Source organism: Mixophyes fleayi, chromosome 2 (genome assembly GCF_038048845.1).
Source record: "Mixophyes fleayi isolate aMixFle1 chromosome 2, aMixFle1.hap1, whole genome shotgun sequence".
NCBI lineage: Eukaryota > Metazoa > Chordata > Amphibia > Anura > Limnodynastidae > Mixophyes > Mixophyes fleayi.
This window is the reverse complement of record NC_134403.1, coordinates 114,100,394-114,112,946: the sequence shown is the minus strand read 5'-3', so window position 1 is coordinate 114,112,946 and position 12,553 is coordinate 114,100,394. Positions and strand designations below refer to the sequence as shown.

The window sequence follows — 12,553 nt, the reverse complement described above, 5'->3', positions numbered from 1 at the left end:
TGCTGGACACATGTACTGTGCTAGCACCTGGCTCCAAGCAGTTATTACAGGTTCTGTGCTAGTTCTTAGCTTCAGGCAGTTCATCATAGTTCAGGCAGTGATCATAGGCTCTGTGCCAGTTTGTGGCTCCAGGCACTGTGGTAAGTTCAAGCACTGTGCTATTTCCTGGCTCTGGGTGGATAATGATTACTGTTTATAATAAGTTCATGAGAGCTGTGTCTGGAGTCCTCTCTGTATTCCTGTCCATGAGAGCTTTGTGCTGGAGCCCAATCAGTATTTCTGTCCATGAGAGCTGTGTGCTAGAACCCACACAGCATTTTCTGTCTTTGAGAGCTGTGTGCTGTACTGGAGACTGCTGGGTGTATGCTTGAGCCCATTCAGTATTACCTGTCCATGAGAGCTGCGTGCTGGACCTAGTCAGTATTTCCAGACCATGACCAGGCGCGGTCTGGCGGACGTCAGCCCGGGGGGCACACGCCGCACAGGCGGCCGCATCACATGACATGTGATGCGGCCGGCCCTAACAGCCAGGATTCTGAGCGGCCCGGGGGGCCGATGCCCCCCCTGCCCCCCGGCCCAGCCCGCCCCCTGACCATGACGGCTTCACAGGCAAGGATATTGTAAGATTTCACCTAAATCAACTATTTATCGGATCATCAAGAACTTCAAGGAGAGAGGTTCAATAGTTGTGAAGAAGGCTTCAGGGTGCCCAAAAACGTCAGGACTGTCTCCTAAAGTTCATTCAGCTGCGGGATCGCAGTGGCTTGGGGATCAAAACATCGAAGTTTTGGGTCCATGGCCCATGGTATACATTTATCATAATATGTTTTTCCTTATGCAAAATGCAAGACAAAAATTACAGTTTAATTCCATTGTAACTTGTTTATCGAGATATGTTTTTGTATACACTTTATACAGTATATTTGTATATACATTTTGCTTGAGAAAAGTAAATACAACACACACTCCTACTAGAAGTTAGTGCAATGTCTAAAGTGAAACAGCTCTTTATATTTTGACCAGTTTCTCAGCTCCACTACACAACAGCTCATGTTTGAGGAATTATCTGTGGCAGCAGATGGGGTAATTCATGACCCAGGCAAATAGATTAATTTCCCATTGCAAGATTAAAGAAATCCTCAAATCACTTATGTTAAAGCATGAACGTTGAGCTTTAGGACCCAGCAACTGCAGCGCCTGCTGTAGTGAGCGGGGCGCGCTCCCGCGGCGAGCGGCCGTCTAGCGTCATTCCACAACAACAGCCATCTCCAGGGGGAATGCGCATCACTGCCGCCATCTTAACTGACGGAACAACAATAATAATCCGGGGCTGTGTACCGCCATAGTGACCCGTATAACAGGCTTCGTCGCCAGTTGATTTGTGCGTCTGTAGTGACCACCGACGGCCTCCCCGCTGCTGTGAGCTGCCAGGGCCTGGTTGTCTAATGAGTGCTGGGGGAGGGCTGCGCTTTGACGGGGAGCTGAGCCACAATACTGCGGTCCCGGGCTAATGCGACCAGGAGACCTGACTATACAGCGATCATACCTGGGGAGATCACAGCACACTCGCCGTACAGGTACTGTATACACGGCATTATACTGATCACGTGGGGCTGTATATGCTGAGATCACATGACACTCGCCGTACAGGTACTGTATACACGGCGTTATACTGATCACGTGGGGCTGTATATGCTGAGATCACATGACACGGCGTCACCAGCTCTCTAATGTATAGTGTCTGTGTCCACTATTTGTGTGTGCCCCCTGCTGATCATGTACTCGACTTCCTTATACATTACAGATTACTACGTGCCAAATGTGTCTATTGCATGATCTCCACCCTCACATATGTTACATGGTAATTATATGAAAATCAGTATTTTATCCATTTTTTTACTTTATGGACAACCCTGGGGAAAAGTATAGCGGAACCAGTCACCTATTATCCTTTATTTAAATAGCACCAGCATGTCTGAAAGTGTTGTACATTATTTGCGGCTGGGTCTGTCCTTGAACCATTGGAGAGCAAAATCTAATTTAACTACCTTAGAAACAGACAGAAGCACCTCCAAAAAAAATAGGCACTATCTGTACATTTTAGATGTACATGGTCTGAAAGGGCAGATCTAGCTGCAATATGTGTGGATTTGAAAGGGTTAATGTCATTCAGGTACTTTATATGCCAGTTACTTCCCCACAGTAACCAAACTACTATATATATATATATATATATATATATATATATATATATATATCACACACACACCCCCCACCCCCCACCCCCCCCCCTCCCTCCCCCCCCCCTAAATCTGTAAACCACACGTGTACCTCACGGTCACCACCACATTGCTATATGTGATAATATAACAGCCATTCTTTTCTATGGCCTGGTACCCACTGACGTTAATATTCATGCTTGTAAAAGTATGTAAATGGGGATGGATCTTATTTGTTTTTTATTACACTATCCACTTGCACCTACTGTCGGAAGCTATGGCATTGACTTGTGGATGTCACGTGCTCAATTTACACCCCCCATGTGAAAACCTGAACCAGTTTTGGCATTTAATATAAGAAAAAATTAAAGTCATTGTGTGGGTACACATTTGGATAGGATATGTACATGTTTCAGACCTTAATGTTTTTTTTAATTTGTAATACAATTTCCATAAAACTCCATTACAAGTTTATAATAAATGAGACTGTGCCACAGCTGATCACTCAAGGTGAAAGTCAGCTTGTACATAACTTCATCGTCTATTATTATTATTATCACTTATTTATAGGGCGCCACAAGATTCTCGCAGCGCCATACAGAGTGTTACAGTGCATAATAAAAATGACAATACCAGGACTCAAAGCTCCAAGCATAGCTAGTACAGTGAATTTGAAGCAAGAGATTAGGTAGACACGAGGGAAGAGGGTTATCTTCTAATGGCATAATTTCAGTGTTGTAGGGGAAAAAGTTGCCTGTTTTATTTGCATAAGTTTCAGTATATACAGGATGAGATAAAAGGAAGAGAATAGCGCAGTCGCTGACAACTCCATACTTGGAATGCTCAAGAGCCATAAGATAATTGGTAAAAATGTTCAAAAGGCGGAACTGCCTAAAATTTGTAACAAATATCCCAACCATTATGACTTGCTACTGCTAGGCTTCCCTTGATGTGAGAGTCTGAAAGAGTTAATGCCAGTTTGACCCTTTGGATGTCAGTCACCCTATATCTATATAAATCAGTACACAACACTTCTAACTTGCTGCCATTACCACTTTTGTAGATATGGTAATATAACTAAAGGTGCGCAGGTCACTCCCAGTATGATACTATTATTACTTATATAAATCACAGGTTAAATACAGTACTCTAGAGTTTTACTTTCTTACAAAGTTATCTGTTAGTGTAGGTTCTAAATCAGAGTTCAAAGACACAGTTGTTTACATTTTATGTTTAAAGATATAATATTGCCACAGTGCTCATACAAAAATGTTATACAATGACATACAGTAAGTAGATGTTTACAAGATACAGTTAAAAGAAAATTAAATTATGACTGAAAGACAGTAGGATACCAATAGGCCTCCTGGAAGTTTGGAGAATCAATTCTTCTATTTTGCAACAAGAGGTGTTGTCTTGTTACTTTCAGATTGAAAAATATTATTTTAAAAATCATTGCCCAGTTAAAAAATCTTCTCACTTGGGGTTGTGACGGTGGACTAAAATCCAGCCTGGAGATGAGCTATGGTTTCATATTGATTTTATTGCTGTATATCTGAGTGAGCTGGCTTTTAAATTACACCCGGATGTTGTCTCTGGTCAGTGTTTTAAACACAGTATTTCTAATATACCAATGTATGTACATTACACACACCACTGAACAATTATCTGCTTGCATGATGCTCCACCAATTAGTAATCTGGGTTTCCACTCACCCATATAATTGAAAGGCATTAAGATTGCCTGGACAGATAAAAGAATGCCTACCACAATAGTTTTGCTCCTAGGTAGAAAAAGACAGGGTAAACATTGACCTTTAATACACACAGAGAGATGTTTGGGTGCCGTACTATTACTAATAAATACTGGCTAGCTTGCGGTAACTTCCCGTTTTTCTTTTGTTTGCATAATAACTTGTTTACTTGTGTTTTGACAGTGGAATTGCCCTGGTGTTACAGGGGAACAGCATTCCCCATTCACTTTAATGTCTCGCTGGCTCAGCATGTTCTCTTCTTAGAGGGGAATTCAGTTCAGCGGGAGGTCCAGCTGCGCACAATTGTGGGTATTACTGTACCTGTAACATCACTGAATTTTACTCATACCTCCGAGGTGTGAGGAATGATCAGCAATGTTTCAGTTACCAAACATCCCACTGGGCCCCGGCAGGACATCATGAAGAATTTAATCTGCCCCTAAACTGCTGTGTTTTCCTGGTGGGACAGTCATAGCATTCTTGAGCTCCCATGGAGATTACCTCATGCTATGTGTATATTGCCTTGCATATGACTTTTCAAAAGATTATCTCGCATATGACTTTGTGCACTGTATTTTTACTATAGTTGTAGAGGAGGTAGTTCATACACTTCTTGAACTAGCTATAGTTGGGGGTTTTTAATTAAACCAGAGAACAACATTCTGTTATAAGAAATATAGATGTTAACATTTTGAAGCAAAACTATCTATTAATATTAGCAGATTTGTCCATAAAAGCATATGTATAGTGTAAAAAGGAAAAATTGTGTATGTGACAACTGGTGATCGCATTGGTGCAATGTAGCTTGTATTTTACACACAGTGTCATCTTACAGCCAAACAAAGTGTTATCAAACATTTTTCATGGGATTGACTGGTCCTTCTCATTATTATTATTATTATTATTATTATTATTATTATTATTATTATTATAATATAAAAATAAATGCCAACAAGTGTCCAAACCCAACATAATATTTTGCATTCCTATTCTCAGATAATCATATATAAGAGATGCTGTTTAATTCTGAGCAAATGATCTTTCACTTTTTTAATAGCTTGGCACTGGTTGATGACATTTCATTGTCTGTTGACGGTACAGGCAATATACCATTCCCATTAAGAGTGACTCAGATTGTTTGTGCAGACTACAACTCGCATGTGTCACCAACATTTTACATTTATTTTCTTCCCTTTTACATTTGTATATACATGTGGTTATTTCTGCTGTTTGTCTTCATTGCAATTAGAAATGCGTTTGTTTTTCATGATCGTGTATAAATTGAGCTATAGTTTTACTACAGTTAGAAATTACATCCTAACTGGTGTAACAACATTAATATTTGGAAAATATCTAAAATGTACATTCTTTAACATGTGATATTAGCATGTGATTTGGGTGTGGACCTAGTTATGAAATGACTTCCTATTTCTCATTGTAGAAGTTATTACAAAATAAATTGCAGGAGGCTAATGTGTCTTTTGTGTCACATGCTGAGTAAGTGTTTTGAAGTGTTATATTTCTAGCATTGAGGAAAATCCCATCAAATATACATTGCATAGGAAGTTTATAAGTACTTCTATAGATGTAATATAGAGGGAAGTGTATCTACATTGGAATTCCACCTTCTAATTCATTTGTAGAGTTGCAAAGTCCATTGAGCACTCCATTTGTTGTACCTTAAACTTTGTCACTTCTGAATATTTGGTCTTATTTTCTACTCATCTGTGTACAGAGAAAGTACATTTTAATAAGACAATTGGTGCAATCCAGATACCCTTGCATGATAGGTGTACCACATCTTAGGGCATAACCACATCCCCAATATGTTCTTGCATAGGAAGTGGGACATTAAGTGCAGTGTGACTAATTCTTGGTTCCGCTGTTCATCTAATTGTAATGGGTTCATTCTGCATGTTTCCCACTATCTAACTAGACTGTAACCCTGTATATCTTTTTCCTTTTTGTATACTTATGTTTGGTTGCTTTTTTGTGGCACCATATAAATAAACCTATAAATACTTAATCAGACATTTAAAAGGAAATATGCTCAATTCTGTTAATGAGATGGCATTTACCAAAACCATACTGTAGGATTCAGCCAAATACCTTGGTTTCCGCACATCAATTTGCATGACACAATTTTCTAAATTAATTATTTTTTGTGTGTGTAATTTTAACTGATGTTCCGAAAATCAAGTTTGATATCAAACCCAATCCTGGATTAGGTGTATCCCCATTTATTTTCATTTTATTTTTGTGTAAATGGTCAGTGAAACACATGGATGAAAAGTACATTCTTGTGCTTATTTGAATTTATTAACATTAATGGAAGCTGTCATATTGTTGGCTCCGTTAAGGAGGGCCTGTCACATATTGAGTGCTGAATGTCTCTTCCGAGAAAAAAAAAAAGTAGAAATAACGCTATTTTCAAAGAAGCGGATTAGCCTAAATGTAAGAAATTGGCATGCTCATAAATGTCATTCATGAAGTGGTCCATTTATATTTTTGTTTCACTTCCTGAGCCATTCGGCCATACTCTTCAGCACACCTGATTAGTGAGATATATTTAATGTTTATTGGGCCTGACTGAGTATAGAGGAACAAACATCTCCTGTAGCTGCTGTGTATCAGACTGCATCTAATCTCAATATGTGTAACGTGTGTCATTTATTTACAGGATGAAGAGAGGAAGAATGGACGGTAACACTAGTATTTGTGTGTCGGTCGGAGAGTTGGGGGAAATGTCAAAGAAACCAAAAAATTCAGAAGATGAATCCGCAGAGATATCCACGGTTCATGACTGGGGTAATCTACTTCCTGACATAATACTACAGATATTTCAGTATTTGCCTCTTTTGGATCGAGCACATGCCTCACAAGTGTGCAGAAACTGGAATAATGTTTTTCACATGCCTGACCTGTGGAGATGCTTTGAATTTGAACTAAATCAGCCAGCTACATCTTATTTAAAGGCAACACATCCTGACCTGATCAAACAGATTATTAAGAGGCACTCAAATCACCTGCAGTATGTCAGTTTTAGGGTAAGTTTGTCATAATTACACAAAAGTTAATATATTACTGTAGCAAGTAAATACATTAGTATACTTATTTTGGCTGTTTTCATTTCACAATTTGAAACAAGTTAACTTGTATGAGATTATCCTCATTTGTTGTCCTTATTAACTGAAAAACAAGTTGCATGTATGAACTTAATTTCATATAGAGGCGCGTTTGACACCGCAATCCTCCGGCATGTGAGTGACAGGTGTCTCACTACTCTGTTCTATTGGAGGAGAATTCACCTTCTCTAACGCTACGTATTCATCTCCTGCTTCCGTAAACACTATGATGATCTGATTGGCTAATAAACAGGGTAGATACAGAGGATAATGGAAGTATCATAGTAGAAAACATCCCTGAAAAATTCTGGCGCCAGTTATAACTAATAAAAAAAATCAGCATTTTGCCCATTATAAAATAATAACAATGTTAACTGCTGCTCGTCAAAAAAGTAAAAAACCATTATCCCAAAAATATGTAACCAAAAAAAAAAAAAAAAAAGTGTGCACATAGCATTAAATATTAAAACCATTTATTGCAAGCTTTTTACATATACCTAAATGATATAGATATATATATTTATATAAGCTACATTTGCTCTGAAATCCAAGTGTTCCTATATAGTGGACTTTCTATATTCTAAGCATGGACACGAGTGGAGTTGAGAGCAACATTAGCTTATATCTAAGCATAAGCACTAAGATAGAGCTTGCGCTCCCTGACTGGCTCGCTCTGACCCTCTCTCTCTGTATATTTTGTTCATATCATTTAGGTGTATGTAAAAAAAACAAACTTGTATAAAAGGTTTTAATATTTAATGCTCCAGAGGAGCAGGAAATGATATCTGCATTGATTGGACTAGCACATACAATAGTAGTTTTTAGCGTTTCCAAAGCACATGTGTGTAAATGTATGTTTTTTTTTTTAATTCTAAAGGGTTCTGTGTTCCTATCTACTCCCATGTAACACATAAGAGGTTGCCCTCTCTTAGGCACACCACATTCTCTGTACTTAAAGGTGGGAACTTCAAGCAACCAATTTGCACTGTGAGCTCACAGCACAGGAGGACTAAATTAGTCCAGTCCTCCAGTTTCTTTTTCATTTTGAGTTAAAAGAGTTGAAAGTACAGCATATGTGATGGTTACACTTTAAAAGGAAAAGGGTCAATTTAATGGGGGGGCTCCTTAACAGCATGGGTGTGTTGATTGCATTGGATACAGATTTAACAGAAAAAGGTACAAAGCTGACATTTCTAGAATGAATAACATTCATGATAGATAGTTGTAAAATTTAAGTTGATCCAAGATGGTAATACATCTTTTATTTGGTAATTTTATAAGGTTGTCAGGTGTTTGACATGGTCACATATCTTCAGCACTACTCTAACTTCAAGTCATGAGGATAGTACTATTGTCTTCTATAAAACTGATTTACATGTATTTAAATGTAATGCATTGATAGAAATATTTGCCATTTCCTTAATTTCAGGTTGATAGCAGTAAGGAGTCAGCAGAAGCTGCATGCAATATCCTATCACAGCTTGTAAATTGTTCTTTGAAAACTCTTGGACTTATTTCAACGGCTCGGCCAAGCTTTATGGATTTACCAAAGGTACAGGCTATGTTGCTTGATAAGCAGTACATGTTACTTTCACCTTCTAATAGGGGATAACGTAATAAAATTGATATAGACAATTATCCATTAGAACAGGGAACAACAAAATGCAGACACCAGGTTGCCATGGCTACTAGAAAATATAACCTGTCGACGGGGGACCTGACCTGCCTGTCCCAGGTCCTAATGCATAGGCCAGGGCAACATTCTGCAGGGGTGGAAAAACTGGTGAGACATTCTGGCAGTGAATCAAGATGAATCATTTGTGCTCTGGATTGCTGCTAGACTCCTATACTATACTGCAGAGCTCTTCCTCCGCACACCAGGCTAGAGCTAGTTAGCCTGTTTTGTTCATTGCTTTTGTCATTTTGACGGCCCTTGAGACTGCTCATGACATTTTTAAAAAGCCCTGATGTGCAAGGCAGCCATCAACTGCTGGTCATATCGGAGGAATAGTTCAAGATAGAAAGTTCTAATTTCTCTTTTACCGCCCCCTCTTTTTTTCCATTTAAATTACAAGACTCTTTTGCTTCATGTGGTCCATCCAACAGTTGTTGAAACTGTCTTATATACATCTTACAACTCTTGTTATAGTCTTCAATTGATCACTATTTTGGCACCTGCTACTGTCCAACGCACGCAGTAAAGACTTATATAAAACAGTTAGCCTAGGGTTTTTATTGTATGGGGATTTTCTAGATCCTAGGTTCAAATCTCTATGAAGTCCTTGAGAAGTGATGCATCATTCTCTGGCTTCAAATCCCTAGCGTCTCTATATTATATTCTATGTTCTTTAATGGCTAACAGAAAAAGTACCAGTTGGTATTTCTATCTGTCATCCGTATTGTGTATATTTACCATTGCAGAGCAGCAGTTGCTACGCAGGAGGAATGCAAGTCAATGACTGCTCTTTTGGCTTCTTCACTGCATACCCTCTCTCCATAACCTTTTTAAATTGACGCAAGTATTAAATATGTCTGAGTAATTGGATTGTTTAATAGGTTGTTATTTTACGCATACTGTTAAATTATTATTTCACATGGTCTTTAATGTCCACTGTGAAGAAACTGAATATGAGAAAATATAAAAGTTGGACAATGTGGTTTCCGGTATAGATGTAGAGCAGTAGTTTGTAGTTCAGAAGTCTAGAAGTTGGAGATGGTAAAATGTACTTTAGGTAAACGTGCCTGGATGCAGCTATAGCAGATGTTCTCATTAAAGCATAGGACGCACCAAAATATTGACCACTGTTGGGAAAAATGTTTTTATTTAGTTTAAAAAAACAAATTGGCAATCTGGATTTGCACATCTGTCTCAGAACAATGCAGGGAATTTAATTTGCTCCTAAGGAACAACGCAGGCTGCACACTATTAACGTTACTATGGTAATAGCCGCGTATTATTACCGTTACTACGGTAATAGCTGCGTATTATTACAGTTACCACGGTAATTTCTCCACTGATTTTTGCTCACAGCTCTGTGAGCCACAAGCAAAACTTTGTGTTGAAATTACCGTAGTAACGTAAATAATACACAGCTCTCATTGTTCTAAAAACAGTGCAGGGAATTGAATCTGTCCCTAACATTTGCCCAGTGCCTTCTTATATGGCCATAGAACTTTTTATATTATATCAAAACCAGTAAGCCCCCTTAAAAAATACCAACCAATGTGAGGGATTTAACGCATATACAGTAAGTGGTCCTTTCAAAGTTCAGTTGGGAGTCACAATAAATCTAAACAAAATAATGAAAGAAAGTACTCTAGTTCACAGAAAAATGTCTCTAACCAAATTATATAAAGTTTATATCTGACTTAAGTGATTCATATTTAGTCATTGTGACCAGGCATGATGATGATCAAGGAAATGGCATATTGCAGAAATAACTAGTGCTTGCTTTGTTTCTGTTTTTGTAGTCACACTTCATATCTGCACTTACTGTTGTATTTGTCAATTCAAAATCACTCTCTTCACTTAAAATTGATGATACTCCAGTTGATGATCCATCTCTAAAAGTACTAGTGGCGAACAACAGCGACACTTTAAAACTTCTGAAAATGAGCAGTTGTCCACATGTTTCTCCTGCAGGTAAGTCCATGGATAATATCCTCTGTTTAAATTAACATCTGTAGCCCATTTTCCTAAAATTATGTATGCTGTGCTTACACAAAAAAACAGCTACAGTTTGCAATAAAGAGTCATGCAGATAGGACCCCATTGTCTTGAAACTGGAGCAGCACAGTTCCAGTGCTGTGCTATTATCACAGCTAAAGCCTCTGTTCTACACTGAACCCCATAATGAATGTACAAGGCTTACTGCTGAATGTATAACCCTCTGACCGCTGTAAAAGCACAGAGATATAGAATGGTTAGGGACATTTAAAAAAAATATTGTTAATATTCATATGTAATGTCTTTGTATGACTAAGTCAAATCACTAATTATTATTTTAAATATATTTTAGGGTCACTAAAACATTTGAAATCTGATTTCAGGAATTTTGTGCGTTGCTGATCAGTGTCACGGTCTACGGGAGTTGGCCTTGAACTATTATTTACTGAGTGATGAGCTTCTCCTGGCACTGTCTTCAGAAAAACATGTTCGATTGGAACACCTGCGTATTGATGTTGTAAGCGAGAACCCAGGACAAACTCCATTTCACACCATTCAGAAAAGCAGCTGGGATGCTTTGATAAAACACTCTCCTAAGGTCAATTTGGTCATGTACTTTTTCCTTTACGAAGAGGAGTTTGATCCATTTTTCCGTTATGAAACACCAGTTACACACCTTTACTTTGGGAGATCTGTAAGCAAGGAGGTGCTTGGTCGTGTTGGCATGACATGTCCTCGGCTAGTGGAGCTGGTTGTATGCGCCAATGGACTTCGGCCTCTTGATGAGGAACTGATTCGCATTGCAGAGCGGTGCAAAAGTCTGACAGCCATTGGACTTGGGGAGTGTGAAGTCTCTTGCTCTGCTTTTGTAGAGTTTGTAAAAATGTGTGGTGGCCGCCTGTCCCAGCTTTCTATCATGGAGGAAGTATTAATTCCTGACCAGAAGTATAATCTGGATCAAGTTCATTGGGAAGTTTCAAAGCATCTTGGCAGAGTCTGGTTTCCAGACATGATGCCTACTTGGTAATGATCTGAAGACGGTTTAATTCCAGTGGTTATATGAAATAGCACCTTAAATCTTTAATATATTGCATGGCAAGCTAATAAACTGATCTGCAGTTTTTTTCTTCCTTGTTTTTGCCTTATTTATAATTTATGCAGAGCTAATTTATTCAAATCAAACCACAATTTGAAAGATCTAGGGACCATCACACTGCATTTTCTTTTCTTGTGTAAATTCTATAGATTGAATTAAAATATAATTGTGGGAAAGTGACTCCAGAGACATGTCATTTGCTTAGTGCCACCTATAAATAATTCATTTTGAAGGATAAGCATAAGAGACATGTTTTTCGTTTTCTGAACATGTATACACTGTAATTTGCAGAGTTTTGCCTCCAGGTGTATTCTACCAAAGGCTTGAAGCACCTTTTTTGCGTTGACCTGATGCATCTATCATTCATATGTACTCAGTAAACAGGCCCTGCCCACTTGTCTCAACTTGCTACTTTTTTGAAAAGTTCCATAGTGAAAAGCATAACTAAATATGATCACCTTATTCAAGGAACTTTCTATTGTATAAAGAATGGGGTATATAATTTTATTTTCACCATTCTAACAGAACTATTAACGTACATAAGCTTTCTATGGAAACGGAGGCTAATTCTATGTTTGTCCATCTCACTTTCTGAGCTGGTGATGGTACTGATCGTATTGTTCTCTATGGAGATACTTATGAGCCCATTTTATCCTAAAGATGGCAGATCCCTCGGTATGTATGTGCTTTGGT

General features: G+C 38.3%; 1 protein-coding gene across 3 annotated transcripts; it reads left to right on the top strand.

Annotated features, from left to right (window-relative positions):
* Window positions 1–1,232: 1,232 nt before the first annotated feature.
* Window positions 1,233–11,894, top strand: FBXL3 (F-box and leucine rich repeat protein 3). Of its 3 annotated transcripts, none has more exons than XM_075199846.1 (5): window positions 1,233–1,577; window positions 6,653–7,019; window positions 8,527–8,649; window positions 10,569–10,740; window positions 11,148–11,894. In XM_075199846.1, exons 2-5 carry the CDS (start codon window positions 6,654–6,656, stop codon window positions 11,789–11,791), a joined length of 1,305 nt encoding a protein of 434 aa, XP_075055947.1. In that variant the 5' UTR covers window positions 1,233–1,577; window position 6,653; the 3' UTR covers window positions 11,792–11,894. The 3 variants fall into 3 exon arrangements, with proteins under 3 accessions (XP_075055947.1, XP_075055948.1, XP_075055945.1); XM_075199847.1 differs by having other exon boundaries at window positions 1,566–1,650; XM_075199844.1 differs by lacking the exon at window positions 1,233–1,577 and adding an exon at window positions 1,756–1,861.
* The last annotated feature ends 659 nt before the right edge of the window (window positions 11,895–12,553 follow it).

Excerpts from the sequence above, each read along its gene's own strand:
- FBXL3 (XM_075199844.1), top strand. The coding sequence starts at position 1,833 with ATGATCTCCACCCTCACATATGTTACATG. Across the intron at positions 8,650-10,568 it reads GCTTTATGGATTTACCAAAG|TCACACTTCATATCTGCACT; the intron begins GTACAGGCTATG and ends CTGTTTTTGTAG. Across the intron at positions 10,741-11,147 it reads TCCACATGTTTCTCCTGCAG|GAATTTTGTGCGTTGCTGAT; the intron begins GTAAGTCCATGG and ends ATCTGATTTCAG.